Source organism: Strongylocentrotus purpuratus, unplaced genomic scaffold (assembly GCF_000002235.5).
Source record: "Strongylocentrotus purpuratus isolate Spur 01 unplaced genomic scaffold, Spur_5.0 spur5_scaffold_13, whole genome shotgun sequence".
Lineage (NCBI taxonomy): Eukaryota > Metazoa > Echinodermata > Echinoidea > Camarodonta > Strongylocentrotidae > Strongylocentrotus > Strongylocentrotus purpuratus.
Genome location: NW_022145598.1, coordinates 10,862,471 through 10,881,004, shown reverse-complemented (window position 1 = coordinate 10,881,004; position 18,534 = coordinate 10,862,471). Strand labels below are relative to the sequence as shown.

General features: G+C 39.5%; 1 protein-coding gene across 1 annotated transcript in view; it reads left to right on the top strand.

Annotated features, from left to right (window-relative positions):
• The first annotated feature begins 5,471 nt into the window (after positions 1-5,471).
• The window catches only part of LOC105441243 (homeobox protein orthopedia-like), a 29,736-nt gene continuing 16,673 nt past the window's right edge, over positions 5,472-18,534 (top strand). The window contains exon 1 of the mRNA XM_030983510.1: positions 5,472-5,682. Within this exon, the coding sequence (XP_030839370.1) occupies positions 5,472-5,682 (211 nt within the window). The remainder of the gene's footprint in view (positions 5,683-18,534) is intronic.

The window sequence follows — 18,534 nt, the reverse complement described above, 5'->3', positions numbered from 1 at the left end:
CCTCTATATAGCTCCGCCCCTGGACGTGTCGTGTATAGACATGATAAACACTTACAGTACACAATATGAAGAGCAATTGTGCCAGAGAGGAAAAGTGTTACTGGGCGGGTTCCCAATTGCAGATCTGCGTGAGTGAGCTTTGGAAAATGGAAATTCCCCCTTCATTCGTAAAATATCGATGCATTCCCCTCCTCCCCCCCCCCTCTTTTTTTTTTAAATCAGTTATTGTGTCAAAAAAATAATTTTTGTCAAACGAAACTTATGATCTGTATTCGAGAATACTTGCTCATGCTCAATACACTCATTTATTTTGCAGGCATTTCCGATTTAAGACGAGAATGGAAGAAAAAAATTAAATGCATGTCAGACCTTTTTATGAAATTATGTTAATTTTTCTTTTTAAGGCATTAAAATTCTATGATTTTGGGAGGTTCATATTTTATGTTATATTACCGTAAATATTTGACAGTGATCTTCGTACTTGTATCGCATGTGTGCAGTTATGCGGTTGTATTATATGTATTAAAAATGTGTATTATTTTGCGCAGCCGGTCGAAACGAAAAAATATCTCGGATTGGTCTGCAACTGAAATTGCCACCGAAATTTAATCGAGCTCCGAGAGTCGAGACGCCGATTGGGGTCGCGCCTCTGGTTCATACTTGCTACGTGTTCTCATGAAAATAAACTAAATATAAATATTTGTTATTGTTCTACTTCAATTTTGACGATAAGTCAAAGTTTGATATACACGCCAGGCCAGATGTATTCATTTCATTTCATTTCATTTATTAATTTCACTCTCTTTTTAAAACATAAAAAGTATATAGATGTTTGTTCATTATCAACATAAGATAAAAGGTAGTGGGGAATCATGAAAGCCAAAATTGGCTTAATGAGAATGATCATAAAACGTAGGGGAAGGATGTGCTAAATTTTATACGTGCTTGACATTGGAGTTCGCAAAAGCAACAAAGTGAGGAGATGTGTCCCACCTGAAAATGAAACTGAAACATCGCGCGCCCCTTCTGGGACGACACTCACTAAGTCCCGAAGGGTCTATCACCCGTCTTGACTGATATACACAGAATAACGATAAAAGAACATAACAGGATCAAGAATGCAATGCGTGTTCCTTTTCTATCTAAAATATAGTTTACGACATCGAGCTATTAGGACGATCGCAAATACTTTCGAAAAATCAATACAATTCAATTCAATAAGCTTGTACGACACCTCTTGAAATGTGCTAACATGACAATGACGTATTACTCAATCTAAAATTGTTTCTACTGGACATACTATAGGATGATAACATTGTTTTGGGGTTGATTTTTCAAGAGTATACAATTGCTATCGTATTTATTTTATGTATTTTTCTTAGCCACATTTTTGTTTCCAGAAAAAATGTGGCAACATTTCATCATTGCAGCACTTTCATCTCTCATAAATTTTCAGGGACAAAATGAATAAAAAGATGAATCAAACTACAATCACATAATACTACTTCGTAAACGAATTCTCTTGAATTTACTTTAAAGGCATCGTTTAACAATGTTTCCAGTTTTACAAATATGAGATGCATGGCCCTAGGTGGTATCAGTGCCAGTGATATGGTGTAATATTGAAGCCCTAAAAAAAGTTTCAAAATGATCATGAAGTGCCTCAAAAAAGAAAAATCTTTGAGTGACCGGTTTACCATACTCATGTTTCCCAGTAGACTGTAGTGTTATGAAAACTGTTAGGAAAACGGTTTTTGAAATTTCAATTTCCAATCATAAATATCTTGATAATCAGACAGGCGATCGGGCATGTAAAAATCATGGGATTTCTGACGGACCTAAAGGTTTATAATTATGATTGCAGCGTGAGCTAAATCCAGGATTTTTTAGAATTGAGAATCTGAGACAAAGAAACACAATCCTTTAAGGGTTTTCTCGTCACTCTACACTGAAATAATACAACCAGAACGAAGTGTATTCTAAATCATACAAGAATACCATACGATTAGTTATCATACAAAGACTTACTTTATGCAGGTTATGCTAGTAAAAATAATATTCTTTTAAAACTATTAGACTTTAAGTAACATATTCATGATTCTATAGTTCCTTGACATGAATATTATCTGATGATAACTCGGAATTATTCCACCCAGAATGTTTACAGAAATCGACAAGTTGAGTGCCTGCATTGGCAACTGTGTTGTTAGTTACCCCCAACATTTCCATCTACTTAATAACCACGTTGTCCAAGAAATATTCAAATATGGCGAAATTACTATTTCATTTGCTCGATTCACAACTTTGTTTATTTACAGTTCAAATAAATTAATTGCATTCGTTAACACAACATAATATTCTGTATCACCTGAGTGGTAACCATTAATGCCACAAACGTTAGGTAAGAACGATATCGATTCAGAACCTCTACCAGGAAGAGTAAATGTAAGCTGAAGTGTCCAGTATTTCAGTGCTGCAGTATTTCAACTTCATGACCAAACCAATCATATCCAATTTAGACGGGGAACTTTCAAAATGAGCAACTCCACGCACCAAATCCTCTAATAAACTTATTGGCCCGAATTCACAAAGGAGGTTTACATTTAACCCATGGTTAAAACCCTCATTTTCATAACCCATGGTTTAGGAGTATCGTGAAATAAGCGCAACGCAGTAAAGAGGTCCATTATTAGACGCGCGCAAGGTGAAGGACGTTTTCGTTCCACTAGATATGCCGAGAACGGCGTCGTTTGTTGCACGAATTTACATAAAAACGTTAAAACACCATAAGACATTTGAAGCAAGGGGTAAAATTCAACAGAATTGACACATTGCTTAGTTCTTCAATTAAAAACATGGAAAAGCTGCAATCGTCGTAACTGAATTGAGTATATCACAAATTTGTTCAAAACCTGGCAAAAGACGCATGACTTTCGAACAAAAAGTTATACCAATCCTCGTCAGCTTTTGTTGTGTGTGTGTATAATTTCGCCTTTTAGCTATATCTTATGACTGCATTGCTTGTTAACATGGTAAATACATTTTCCTTGTCATTTTTTTATAATTTAAAAAAAATCAAAAGGCCTAAAATTGTGTTACCACGAAAGAGTCATTCCACTTTCTTACTTTGTAATTCAAAACAGATCTCATATAAATTTCGATGTCGAGAAAAATGTTGTCGCCAGTTTCATGCATTTACAAAATAAATTATGGCACCATGTGGTTTCAAAGAAAAGGGAAACATTCAGTGAAATGGAAACATTGCTAAGCGCTCCGTTTGAAATATGAAAAGTTGCTATTGATGTAATTGATTTCTGGCTCTGAAGAAATTGTTAACAAATTCAAAATGCGTATTAATTTTCATCGAAGTTGTCGTAGTCGGTCGTCGGTTTTGTAATCTATCGCCTTTTAGCCCCTCGATTTCATTGCTCGTAAATGCATTTCTTAATCATCTCGAGTAAGTGGAAAATGACTTCTCCGGCTTTTTAGGGTTATGATCTCTCCTTCTTCTATTTCTTAATTTTAAAGCCGACGAAGACTATCAATTATTCATGACCTGTTGGTGGTTTAGGACTAGTAAAGAGTTAATACTCCTAAAATGTTTTCCGACACTTTCAGAGAGAATGACATGTGGTGGGATTCGAACGGGGGCGACGTCGGGAGGTCTGTCATGGAAACCCCGCAATCGCAAATAAATGAACTTCGAGGAATTTCATTACTTCTTAAAAAAGAGGTAGGGGCTCAAAAAGGCAAATCTTTAGAGGGGGAATATTTCGGCATCTTTTTCTCCTAATTGTGTGGTTTCTGATGAAGAATCTCCCTGGCTTTTTGATGGAACTTGTTTCGAGAGCATCGACTCTAGGGGCGACCCTTAGGGTGCTCTCATCGAGCGTAATTTGAAACAGTAATTCTCCCTAATATGAGTTTTAATCCCCTAAATCGCGTACGGCAAGTCAAAAGAGAGACGGATGCACTTAATTCGCGGTTGTTTTGTTGAGTTTAGCTGGTGGCAGCTTGTAGCAATCGTTGCGAATAGGACATAGTTGATGGCTGTCTAAGATAGAGCGGCGCCGAGATTGGTTAAGAAGAATAGAAGGGGCACATGTAACTGTATCAATTGTGGGGATCCCAATTGATTAATCTGAGTACAAACTGGAAAATTGGCGATGAATGGGCCGGAGATTGTATCGTATGTTTGCTAAATCAGTTTCACGCTGTAAAGTGTGAAAAATATTAAGGAGGCAAAGAAAAGGAGTTGCGCATGCGCGTTTGCCACCTGTGCGAAGTTTTGGGGGGCCTTGTTGGCGCGGCGGGGCAGGGGAGAGGCTACCAGTCAGGAGGCCGTCGTTTGGGGAGTGTTTCTGACTGGTTCTTCGACATATGGTGTGCAATCAGGCCCCAGCAGCCACGTGCCGCTTAATGTAATGAATTGGCGGCGTGAAATTAGAGATTTGGCCAGCCTTTGAGGGAGCCCAAGATCAGGGGGACGTTTGGAAGGCAAATCGCCGCGCCGCTTGGCTGGGGATGAAAGTCGAGGTTGAACCCCAATGTTTCCACCAATCGGAGCCGAGTCAAACCAATCAGGCACCCGTCACTGGCCGAGCTCATTTTACAAAAGCAATTTATCTCACGATATCCCTAGAAAAATAATTGATGGTTGAGAAACTTATTGCGATTCATAGCGCAAGACTGTTTTTCTCGGCATTTCGCATTCATGAGCATCTCTCGTATTTTATTGGCGGCGAGTAAAACACAAGTTCATCTCGGCAAACTCTGCCGTGTAAATCACAGCTGGGGCCGCCGGATTTTTTTTACGAGTTCTCTCAGACGTAGGGGTAGATGGGGGAACGTATACCGTGTGGGCTTGTTAAGCCAGCATCTGCTCAAAATCGAAAAACAGGTATATAAGTTGATGGACGTTTCGCGCGAGCACTCAAATTGCGCGCGGTGCACGGAGCGTCGACTCGATGCGTTTTAGCCACCAGTTGCCCAAGTGTTGACGACATTGTGCCGAAACTGAGACGCTTCGCTGGCCTCTCTCCCCTTTTCGCCCACTTCTCTCTCGAACCCCGATGATATATTGGCCCGGCGCACTCGCACTCGACCAGGTGTCACAATTTTGTAATTAAGCCACGGAACTCTGTTTTCGCCTCCTCTCTGTAAATCATAATTCATTCGTAGGGATGATTTGATTCGGTGAATACGAATCAATTACTCGATTTCTCGACAGTGTCCTCAGTTTCGTCACCCTCCCCATCTCCTCGTTAAAACAAAAGCTTCTGACGGCTTCTTGCCTCTCACTCTCATCCCCAACTTTCCTCCTCCACGAAAAGCCCTTCAACTTTCTTCCCATCCTCTCCAAGACCTTCAACCGGAGCGCATCATCTCTTCGGGGACTCTTCGTCGTCCGTTTCTTCTGTTACCCAACTCGTTTTTTCGCATTGTCGACGTCGGCGCGTCGTAGTAGTAGCATGTCTCTCAAACTCGGAGTGGCGGTGGATTCCCCGCATAGCAGACTAGCAACCTGTGGCTCACCATCGGAAAGCATGAAGTCTCACCTAGCAGCTCCAACTCCTCTCTCGGCTCGCTCATCCTCCCAGCGGCCTGCATCAGCGCCCATCATCCAATTCTTTCCAAGTGCAGCGGCCAAGTCGCTTCCAATCTCGATGGTCAACCCCCACAGTAAGTTATCTCATTTTTAATCTCAACTAATACTGCTGTGGCATTGTAATAGCCTATTACTTCGACCGGGGAGTATTTAAACACCCATTTTTTAATCTATCTTATTTAATCTATCTCACCGAGTGTGCGTGATTGTAAATAATTTGTTGGTTGAATTGCTTTATTTAACGGTGAACAAACATAATTATATCAATGCCTATTAGGCTTGTAATTTATAACTATGGTTGTATGCATTTGACCGTGGCTATTGAAGTTGAACCAATTTTTGCCATAAATCAAAATAAACTCTGTCTCTTCACGGAAGAAAAAGCAGACAATATGTATCAATAGGATAAGCTTTTGATATATACTTCAGTCAGAGTTCCTTAAAAACTCAACTTTATTTTAACGTAGCATTATTTTTTACAAGCCTTTTACGAGAGCGATGAATAATCATATTAATAACTGCGATAGATAATGTTGCTCGTAAAGCTTGAATGTCAACAGAAATAATTAGCACCTTCACAATTGGTACTTTCAAATTTCACGAACGAAATAGAGATGAGGGAGAGAGAGGAAGAGACAGGGAGAGGGGGAGAAAGAAAGAGAGAGAGAGAGAGAAAACAAACATTGATCAAGGGGAAGTGGACAATGAGAGAGAAAAGGAGAGACATAGAGACAGAGAGAGGGGGTGAGACAGAGAGAGAGAGACAGACAGAGATGGGCGAGACAGAGAGAGAGAGACAGAGAGAGAGGGGGAGAGAGAGAGAGAGAGGGAGAGAGAGAGAGAGAGAGAGAGAGAGAGAAGGGAGAAACCAGAAGGAATCAATGTTATCAATGCCTCTGAACATAATTATGACTATATACAAGTGCTAACTCGCCCTGCCAATTTATTCATATTTATGTACAATGCACTTCAGGCACACGTGGGGCTAGCGCGACAGTACTTGATACTTTATTGGAAAAAGTCAATTGGTCGGCACACATTTAGCATTGTTCGGAGCCGATTTCCAAAGTACTTTTAATAAACACAATCGTTTAGGAGGCACAATCGACCGATTTATTTCACAATTGTGACACGAGTCCCATATTTGGGTTTCTTGCGTCACTATGGGTTGGGGTATCCGCACTTAGGGGGGTTGACTTTTGCCCCCATTCCATACCCCTTTTGTGACAATGGGATCTAGATCACCTCTCCGCCGAGGGAAAAGAACAGTCAACTTTGCGATTTCTCTGCCCCCACGCCCTCTCTCTCTCTCTGCCTCTCCCCACCGCTCTGCCCATATTATGATCCGTGTTGAACTTGTGTTTGCGAGGGAACTTTTAGTTGAAAAACAAACGCGCGCGCGCCTTTTTTTTTTTTTTTTCTCTCTCTTCTTTTTCGGTGAGCGATGACCGTCTGACGGGGTGCGAATATTGATACAGCCTCTAGGATCGGCAACGATTCTCGAATCGGGTCGCCCGATATGTTTGCAAAGTGCTCTCTAAATTCCCCTCCCTGTATTGACTCTAGCCCCATGATACGCTGTCAATCTAATTCTACCCTCCACAAAAAAATATATCGCCCAAGAAACATTCAAAGGAAAAACCATTACAAATTGCATTTGTCTGAATTTCGACACCCTTCAGTTGTGAAAGAAACCTCATTCCCCCTAAAGCCCACACTATATGTATATATTTATCAACTGAATTTGTTTCTGTTATGATTCCATCATAAAATACATAAAATTAAAACATAAGAAATGCAAATCCATACAAAAACATAGAAATTTACAATCAATGAGAGAAAGACGAAATCTGTACAGAAATAAAAGTTCAAAATTGATAGCAAATAGATTGACCTAGACTCTAACGGTAATAAAACAACAGATCAAATGTAATAGTAATAATAGTCCACTTCAGAACAGTGGCAATTTGAAATCTTTACATATCATCTGCGGTAAATTTGAAAAGTAAACGGAGCGCACGTGCCAAGGATTTAGCTCGGTAAACTAACGTTTTACGATTGTGTCAATACCATTTTGATCTCGTTTATTTCAGGCTCGCAATGTACATGCCCAACGTCATTTTTCGTCACATCGGTCATATTTTTGACGAACTGTTTACAAGTCTGCCCATTTTAATATGGTAGGGCTAATTGAAAAGTAAACACAATCAATTGAGTATAATTTCAGTTATTTACTGAAAGGAGACTATTTGTAACATTCCTGAAGTGTTCTTTGTGGAATTTAAAGGAAAGATCTCTTTCGCTTTATAAAACCAGGACTTGACGTTTTTTGATTACCTATATAATATAGATGTATCTGTTTATCTGTGGTTCTACCTCACATAAAACCTGAATACTAATTAATTTGTTTATATCATGAAACAAATAGAAAATGCATTTAGGTCTATTACTGGTGGGTTTAGGACCTCGTGTGCGAAGGGGGATCTAACCATCTATAGAAGTATTTAGACGAAATACTATGCATTATTGTATTATTTTTATCCTATCAAATAAGTCCCTTTCGCGCATAAAGCTAATTATATATATATATATTATATATATATATATATAATATATATATGTATATATATATATATATATATATATAGCCCTGCATAAACTGCGGAGATATTGCCAAGTCATCCCTTACATTCGGCAGTATTCTTTTGTTGCTGGTTAAGTCCACCATTACAAATGCTGAAATTCGTAACAATATGGCATATTTAGGAAGGTCCAACAACAGCTTCATACGCTATGTAACAAGAGATTAGCATAATCCGTTAATTATGATTTCTTTCAACGCAAAAATTAAAAACATATAGAATTTCTATTTCAAATAGAATAGATAATTTTGAAACGGTTACGCTAACAATGTACAAATGCTTTTTGATGATGTCGAGTTTGAAGTACGAAGATCGTAAAATGATAGCCCGCCCCATGAGACAAGAGACTTAAATAGCTGATGTCATCTTTCAACATGTTCATTATCTACATGTAACTGTTCGTGTGTCACCGGATAGCAGGGGTAGGAGGAGGAGGGGGGGGGGGGGGGTAGTCCAATGTGGAGCTTGTAGTTGGGTGGTTGTGACAAGTATTATCCATAATTACACGGTGATGTCCCGGCTGATAAACTTCCAAGCAAGCAAGCAGCTAAAACAAAACTAAACAAATAAAAACAAAAACCATACACCTGTACATGCACAAACATCTTAGTGGGTGGAATCCTGTTTACATGTCAGGGAAGTCTCAGGCAAGAGTTTAGAGTCGTTTAACGCTAACTTAATTGCATAACATACGATTATATCAAGTCTAAATATATATATTATTCTTTAATGATATTTGGCTCTTTTTTGTAATAACAATGATTGGTAAACATATATCATTCTAAGCATATTGGCATTCTTTTAAATATACCACTCATGCTTAATTTTGCCGCGTTTACTGCATTACCAAATTCCTACCACAGATTATGGAAAGAAATGTCGAAAACAGTAAGGAATGGATAACAATTTAAGTATCCAGACTTCATCTCCATAGTAACGCATCCAGCCATATCATTTCCTTCAGTTTATGATCAATATGATACCTGTCATATCCTGAGACAAATCTCGCCATCCCCACTACCCCCCCCCCCCCCTTCCTGTGGTAATACAACAGTTTGACGTCTTACAAAATCTAGCCTTTCCAAATGTCTTGTTCAAATCAAGAGCATTCTCCTATAAATCGATTTACCACAGTTAGATATCACTTTCGTTGACACATCCACTTAATTAATTACCTCTCTGGCGAAAAATTAAGCCCAAATTCAGCTGTGCACCACGTGTAGTCGCATACAGCTACAAAAGATGCGCCTTAATATCCTAAAGCGGATCGTCAGAACACCACTTATATTTCATTACCTATCAATTTATCCGGCAAATTAAACTTTAACTAACTAGTTTTCTTTTTCGTTGGGAAGCTGAGGTTGGGATCTGAGAAATTCGGTTAGCCGCTGGATGCAATGTCGTAGTGGTTCTCTTTGTCTGCGCGGGTGATGCCTTTTCCAGACGTTGGCTTTGGCCGAGGCATCGGGGTGATTTTGTGACGTTGGAGGGGTCGAGTGATGACAGAAAAATCTTCTATATATTCTGAAATATACGACAGGTTAGCGTTCTCTCTCCGCCAATTCCCCCCCCCCCCCTCCCCTCCTTCCTCTATCTCTCTCTCTCTGTCTCTCTGTCTCTCTGTCTCTCTCTCTCTCTCTCTCTCTCTCCCCCTCTCCCCTCTCTCTCTCTACCTATCTATCTCTATCTATCGCGTGCGCTCTCTCCCTCTCTCTATATCTATCTATAGGGTGCTCTCTCTCTCTCTCTCTTTCTCTCCCCTCTCTCTCTCTCTATAGATATATAAATACATATATCTCCATGAAACGGTGAATTAAAACATAATAAAGACGCGACTAAAATGAATTTGTAAAACATGAGCGATTACATTAGGGATTTTAAGTAAATTTTCATTTCAAGTTTTAAATAAGATATTACTCTCATCTTTCTGCTTCCACAACCCCTAAACCCTCTTGCTCTCTCTTGCTCTCTCTCCCTCTCTCTCTCTCTCTCTCTCTCTCTCTTTCTCTCTCTCTCTCCCTATCTCGTTCTCTGCCTATCTCTCTCTCTCTTCCTATCTCTTTCTCTGTCTCTCTCTCTCTCTCTGTGATTCTCTCTACCCCCATCTCTTTTTATCACTCGCTCTACCTATATAAATATAATATATCTCCATATCTTCCCCTGTTTCTGTCTCTTTCTTTCATCTGAAGAAGAAAAAAAAAAATCGATCCCCTCCAAATACAGATGAAATTTCCAAATGCTAAGTCCCCCCCCACCCCCCTCCCCCCTCAACGGTTTATTGTAAAGAAAAAGATAACAAATGTTGCAAAGAAAAGAAGATCATATGGTGATTATAACCGTAACGACAACGACCTCCGCGGATCATTGCTTATCCAAACAAACTTCAATAACTCGGTGGAAACGTCCTTTGTTAAACTACACGCAAGGTCAAAGGCCAATGGCAAGGATGGTTGGTTATCGTGTCAATATAGGTTTTTTTCGCTTCAATAAAATGACGGATTTCCGCTTTTATCGTTCATCGTCCAAAAAGATTCTATTTTTAAACAGTATCAAGTTGAACCTCATCATTTTAGGTTTGACAACATTCGTCTTAGATTAGCATGATGAGTACCTGTACCTTTTAACATAAAAGGAACCATTATGCCTATGGTGATGTTTTGTTTTGCTTTGTGGATGTTTATCCTTGTAAATTATATTACCTCGGTAAACTACATATACATGAATAAAATGTTGTATAAATACTTCATTGATCACACATGAATTAGTGTAAATTAAAATAAAAAAATGATTCAAATTCAAATTCAAATACTGGAATAACAATGCAGAAATATGGTATATGATCATTGTGAACTTCTGTCCAAGCCATAACCCTTCAACCGACACCCCCCCCCCCCCTCCTCCCCCCCCCCCCCCCCCCCCCCCCCCCCTCCACCGATCGAGTGCTATTAAAAGAAACTCAACATCACCAATAAGTTGAAATGATCGCTGATCATGTAAATGACGTTCAGTAGTTGTTTTTTATTCACAGAACAACAATTTAAACGTGGATATGATCAAGTTCAAGTAAAGGCCATTTAAATTGATTGATAAGCTATTAATTTTCTTAGTGACAAGAGAAATGTAATTTTAACATAATTCGAAACCCTCCAACTTATAGATTGCATCTTACGTGCGCAAGAGTACAAAGCAGTGACGAATATGGCGCGAATGTAAGTGACGATACCGCTCAAATATTTTGGTTGGTGCGATAGCTAGCTACCGAGCGTGCGGGTCGCGTGGCCGCGTGCAGGTGAATTCGATTCGCGTGCCGCTGTTATCAGCGAGCCAGGGAGTTCCCCGTTAAACAAACTTGATCTTTTGCGGTTAGTTCTCGGCGTCAGTTTCACGCCTGGCAAGGACTCTTTGAAGAAAATTATTTCAAAAAGGTTCCATTGTTGTTCAGAAGTTTGGGGTTGGATGGTTAGATGGGTGAGGGAGGGATGAAGAAGGAAGAAGAAAGGAAGAATATGAGGACGATTATCGTTACAATGAGAGAAAGAGCAAAGAGAAAGTACGGGCCGAATTCATTGTAGCATATTGCTCTTTCTGCCTCCTCCCTCTCCGCCTCTCTTTCTCTGTCTTGGCTACAATCTCTACTCTCTACAACCCCTTTTCTCACCGTCTCTTCTACTTCTCTGTCTTTTCACTCTCTTTCTTGTTCTCCCTTTTTCTTTTGATCAATCCCCTCTTTCTAAACTGTTTGTTTGGTTGTTTAAATTTGTTTATTACTATTATGCTTGTTTTTTTTTTTCTAAACTGGGGAGGAGGCGTGGGGTGTGGGGGCATTATATTTCTTAGATAAGAAGCGTTCCAAACCTAATAGCAGGGTGGAGCTCACTAATCTAAATTAGTGCAGGCCATCACCATGACAACATTTCCATGTAAAGTATCTACAAATTAATATAAAACAGGTAAACAAACAAGACAAACATACACAAATCTGTCACGACAACAATTTTTACATTTCAATTTGAGCCCATATTTCACTCGCTATTCATGTCTGTGTAGTTTAGCTTAAAGATAAACTTTAGTACTGGTAATGCGATGCATTGTGAAAGAGAAGGTGTGGAAAGGATCAGAAACAGTTGATCATGTAGCATGTAAGTATTGGTGTGCACTGCAAGGTTCTGGAGTCATCAAAATCATAATAAATTTGACCGAGTCTTGGTAAAGTAACAAGCACTGTACACAGAAAGCTATATATGGGACAACACACATGGTGTCGGGGCTAGTACTACCTTGATTTTCTTGTCCTTCTATGCTCATTACTCAGCCAGTATACATTTTCTTCCAAAATTGTTTGGCACATGTCATTTATTTGTAATCTTGAACATTCAGTGTAAGTTTCGTTTGATTCTGTGAGAATTAATTTTCTTTTTTTGACCAGAACTGGAGTTTATCTTTAATGCTTCGGACATACTCCGACAAAGCAAGAGACTACATGTTCGCCTGCGTGTACACGCAGGAGTTCCGGGTTGGATTGCATGGTATAATAGCCTTAAACAGAATATCCTCCAAATTATTGTTTTCGCATCTTCAATCAATTCAAAATGCTTTCTTTCCTCAAGAGGTGTAAATAAGAATGAAATTAACATTAATAATGAGTTACTTACGTATCTCTGGTAAGCACAAAGGGACTTAAAGATAACCGCGGTTTTAAGAATATAAATGAGTACAAAATGGTGCCTGCATTGCATGCTTTTGAGCAAGTGGAGAATGTGGACACATTGTGTGAGGGCAGTCCCTATGGCGCTAGAGATATCATACATGTAGATACATAATTTCAGAATTTCAGAATCGTTAATTATTACTATCTAGACATTGAAGATATCTTTTAATGATTTAAAAGTCATTTCAGAAGATATAAAGTCTACAGTGTTTCCTATATGAAGATAACCCTTTCATTTCAATGCACACATTTTAACAAAAATCAGTCAAATAACAAAGCTGTGTAGCTCTTACCACTCGACTTCTCCACGCAGGACCACCATTCTCCCCTCAATACAAGATCCTCCTATCGCAGTTCTTTCACAAAATTCTCTCCATATTCGGACGTTCCTTCGAAATCTCGACTGCATGCACTTGACCCCCGGATTATCCCCGGTAGGGGCGGTGTTTATTTTATATCCATATCCATTTCTTTGAAGTACCAGGCCATCCTTCCACACCCACCAACCTGCCCCCATGGGCCGGGCTAAGCCCCCTGTGCTAAATACAATTAAATAGCCGCCCCTAGTTTGCCGCTCTATGCATAACCCTTCTCTCAGTCATCGCGCTTATTGGCGTTGGTGGAATGTTTACAGGGTGTGGAAAAAGATCAACCCCCCCCCCTCTCCCTCCTTCTCAAAGATGGGTTTCATCGAGAAAAACTTAATATTTTGTCATCGGTTTACTCTTATTCCGTTTGGCTTCTTGTATTTTATTTTCGTTTCCATATATTGCATTCCTTCCATTTACATTATAAGTTTGAATGATAATTATCCTTCAATTTATTTTCAAGATTCCGGCCAGGACCTTTGCAATGGTTATTTCACTGTCCAAAACAAAAGAAACATTCAATACGGTTACTTTAGCAGTAAATCATTATATATTGTGACTTGCAGTGCTAAAAACTATAGCCTGCATAAATGTGTTGGACGATTATGGTTATGTAACTATATGTTACATATATATCATGTCTTTTTGTACACCCTATATACCAATCAAGAGGTGCCTTTTGAGAAGAATGCATTTTGCTGACACACCATGTAGTATCAATTGGTCCACTCTTTCTTACTTTTTGGGCGAGTATAGTTTCTTGATGCATTAATTTCAACGATCCAATTCATACTATAAAATCAAAAACGAATAACTTGTCTTCCTATATCTTCATACCATGGCAAACTTCTAACCGCAAATCCGCAAAATCGTAGCGGAAATATTTCTTCATTAATGGTCGATTCGCAACTTTATCTTCATACAGACCTATTGGTTCTGCCTATGGCGCTTGAATCTCGTAAAATTTTACAACCACCATGAACTTGGTCTTCGGTTCGCGGTCTAAACGCCAGCATAGTTTGACAACTTTATTTTCTCTGCCATATCTTATTGTCAAAGCACCGATATGGTTATTCTCTTTCGTCACCCGAGGCTGTTTTGATATTTTCCTTCAAAAGTCTTGGAGGGTTCTGATTTTGTTTCCGTTTGATAGAAGAGCAAACGGGTACAGAGGCTTTGCAAACGTTTTGATAACGTCGAATACTGAGAATTTCTATGATATTGCTCTGTTTGTCTATGGGTGATGCCCACAGCGTTTTCTTCTGTCAATTATTCTTTGTTTCCCCCGTTCGTAAATTATATTAAATCTCCTTAAAACAAATATTAACATTATTCGGTCCCCCCCCCCCCCCCACCTCGTCCTCGAGTAGTCGAGTAAAACAAAATGATACCATCTTACTTTCTCCAGAAACTCTTTATGATTTATCAAATAGGAGGAAATGCAAGAGAATTGGGGGGGGGGACGATTAAAAAGGATTGATTATATCTATCATGCCCCTCGGCAGTATCAATGGCCTCGTTAAGTTGCATTAATGTTTCATTATTTTACTGCGCAATACCGCCTCCCACCCCCCCCCCCCCCCCTCCCCTGCAATATTAGGACCTACATGATGCCACTGCAAACACCATTCCCGTTCCAACTCCAACTCCCACTCCACCCCTTCTGTAATTAAACACGTATTCTCAATATCTCGTATCCCCCCCCCCCCTCTCAATTTCGAGGGCTTCGTCTTCTACGCATTTTATCCGGTTTTTAATCAGCGCGTGTTGGTAACAAAACACCCTTTATCGTGGTAATAATCCAAATAAATACCAATCCAATCGCACCTTCAAGACACCCGTGTTGATTCGCCAAAAGGTCGCTCGTCATCGAATAACATATATGTGATTTATTATTTTATCCACCAAGAAAATTACCTCGAATCCTCTCTCGCCAAAATCAACAGCGCCGACGACACCGGCATTAAAACTGTGGTGCTTTCCTTCTTTTCGCGCTAAATGATATCGGATGACCGTGATCGCATCGAACTACGTGATTTGCTGTTTGGATGAGGATTCTTGGAAGACTTTATGTCTCTGCTTCTGTCTCTCTCTCTGTGTGTGTCTCTCTCCCTCTCTCTCTCTCTCTCTCTCTCTCTCTCTCTGTCTGTCTTTCTATTTCTCTCTCTGTCTCACTGTCTATGTCTGTTTTTCTGTCTGTCTCTCTCTCTCTCCCTTCTCTCTCCCCTCTCTCTGTCTCTCCCTTGCTCCCTCTTCCTCCTTGTGCCTATTTTATCTATCTATATATCATCATCATTATCTTTAAATATAGGCCTATCTATCTATCTATCTATCTATCTATATATCACTGTATACTCCCTCGCTCCGCTCACACGTTAAGTTTTGTGCCTTCTTCTCTCCTCTCATTCACTCCTTTACCCTCTCTTCCTCCCTCTCTCTCTATCTCTATCTCTCTCTCTCTCTCTCTCTCTCTCTCTCTCTCTCTCTCTCTACCTCCCCCTCTCTCTCTTCTCCTCCTCCACCGTCAGATTCGGCGTTTCCGTGCTGTTAGCTGACTCCCATTAATCAGTAATCAGTCCAATCACTTAGCTGTTCATGTTGTTTATGGTATATTAGCAGCGAAACAGAATGGCACTGACCAGGCTCTGACTGATTAGTTTTCATAGCAGACTATATATCTCTCTCTCAAGCGGAGTCACAAATGACGATTCTATTTCTCGTCGTCGGGGGGGGGGGGGGGAGGCTTAAGAGGATGGGGCACCCCCCTCCCCATCTCTCCGTCACAACCCTTTTAAAAAGGGAAAACAAATTGTAATATTTGCGCCTTTATGTTTATCATCGTATGAAATTCCAAAATTCCATATACTGAAAAATAACTTTAAATTTAAAAAAAGCTTAAAATACAAATTAGAGTAGGCCAACCACTTTTGTACTTGATATTTTCTTCTTTGGAGGGGGGAGGGTCGTCACTACGTATCAAAATGGTCTTAGCGACTACCTGTTGAATTGCCCTATGTATTATGTTGTTATTACGAAAACGTATAGTATTTAGTTTTGATCGTCAAATTTCAGTTCAACTTTGGTTTATTACCATAATAGTCCCCACCCCCTCAAATAAAAGAAAGATATAGGATACTTTTGTCAAATTTTGAGCCCCGCGCGTAAGCAGATGATTTTGTTTGTTAGCACACTGTTGCCCATAAAGTTGGAATCATTTTTTCGCACCTCTTTTCATGAAATGATTGAGACAATGTCAATTAAAGCCCCACTGCACTTCTTATAGCTACTTGCGCCCTCTATATAGAAAACAATGCCTAATTGGTGCCTGTTGGTCCCCGTGATCGCCTTTATTTTATGTTAATTGAGAGCTGATTTGATGAAATTACCACCTGTCAGTGACCATGCAGGGAGGTCTAATCCATCCTGGCCAAACTAGTGCAGAAGGACTTTAAAAATAACGTTTATACGTTTACAGATCTTTAGTGATCAATCTAAACATCATTAGATTGATGAATAAGCTCTAAGAAGATATAAACTTCATCTCAAAAATAAATTATGTTATCACAATCATTTCATGAAAAGAGGTAAGAAAACTTATTCCGGCTTTCGGGGAAACAGTGTATAATGTATCTTACTCGGCAATGACTAAGCTTAGAAGGGATGAACCATGCATGCTTAGACTTTATAAAATGATGACGTGGATCCTAATCAAATGATTGGTCGAAAGCGTACACGTGACCAGGCATTTATTTTGCCTAACGTGTAATTTGGATAATAACCGGTCATTATCCAATGGTAATGATCGGTCATTATCAAAATCATGTTATAAAACATCATTCTATAAAAGTTTTAAAAAACATGATCTCTATCTCTACGGCAATGCTGTGTATTATTTGTCTACTTATATTCATATTTCATGATCATGATGATTGTTGAACTGGTTGATGAGATGCTGATGCATATATTTAGGAATATTTCTAGGAATCTGTAGTATATACCTGATATCATAATAACTATCTCGTGTGCTTCTTGCATCCATTCAGTTTTAGACGACGGAAAACGCAGAAACCGCAAGCCCTAAGCTCGGGGGAATCGGTCTAATTATACACCGTTCAATATCTGCAGCGATTCTTGCTCATCATTTTGTCGGCGTATTCTGATGCCTCAGTCAGACCGGCCCAACCGCGGCTCAATGCACACCGAATCGGAACCGACTGATTCTTGGCCATCACGGATAATGTAATATTTTGTTCGATCTGTTGTCGGTTTCGGAGGCGAGACTGAGGTTGTTGTTGTTTTGATCTCCGTATAATAAAATCAGATAAAATACGTACAAAGTAATTATACAGAGAACAAGGACAAAATACGGCGAATAGCCCATTTTCAGCTGCAACTATATTGTTGTTACTGGTCTTCAAGTTCCATGGGCCCAGTTCAGGCGCGTATACGCAGGTGAGTGAAATATCTGTCGGCGCGATTTTCAAATTTCGGGGGGGGGGGGGGGGGCAGAAAATGAAGAAAAAAGATTGCTCACTACCCCCCCCCCCCCCCCCCCCTCTGTGAAAAGCAATAACTCAGCATAATTACATGTATTAATTTGAAATAGGCCCTAATTTTAAGTGTAAATAAACACGGTTTATGATTTCTAATGCATGCCATATCCAACTAAAAAAAGAGCACCTGTTAGTTTTGTAAAGGGAAATATTTATAAGAATGAAAACATACTCTAAAAATCAGTTAGAGAGTCCGAATATATTATGAAGCAAAAAAGGTAAATTGTCAATTTAACAGTGAGCATGATAACTCGCCGATACACAGTCTTTTAAAGGAAAACAACATTATAGAAAGAATGGAATAACAGAGAAAATCTGCTTCTTCAAAACAAAACACGAAGCAGTTGCCTATCGACATTTCCATCACCATCATATGAATAAACCAAAAATCAATTTAGTCAAGTTCAAATACCTTTTGTCTTGCTGTTGATAGTGCATGAAAAAATGACAGAAGTTTCGGCTGAACAAAGAGGGGCAACTGCAAGTTCCAAGCTCTCAAAAAAGAAAACATCCTAAGGTGGTCCTTAGCTGTCGCCAGGGATCTTTCCACACATGTGTCAATTCTAGAAGTCCTCGGGATTCGAAGATAATGTTATTTTTACTCCACCGCTCAATTTGTTACCAGATCCAACCCAAATGAAGTTGTCTCGACAAA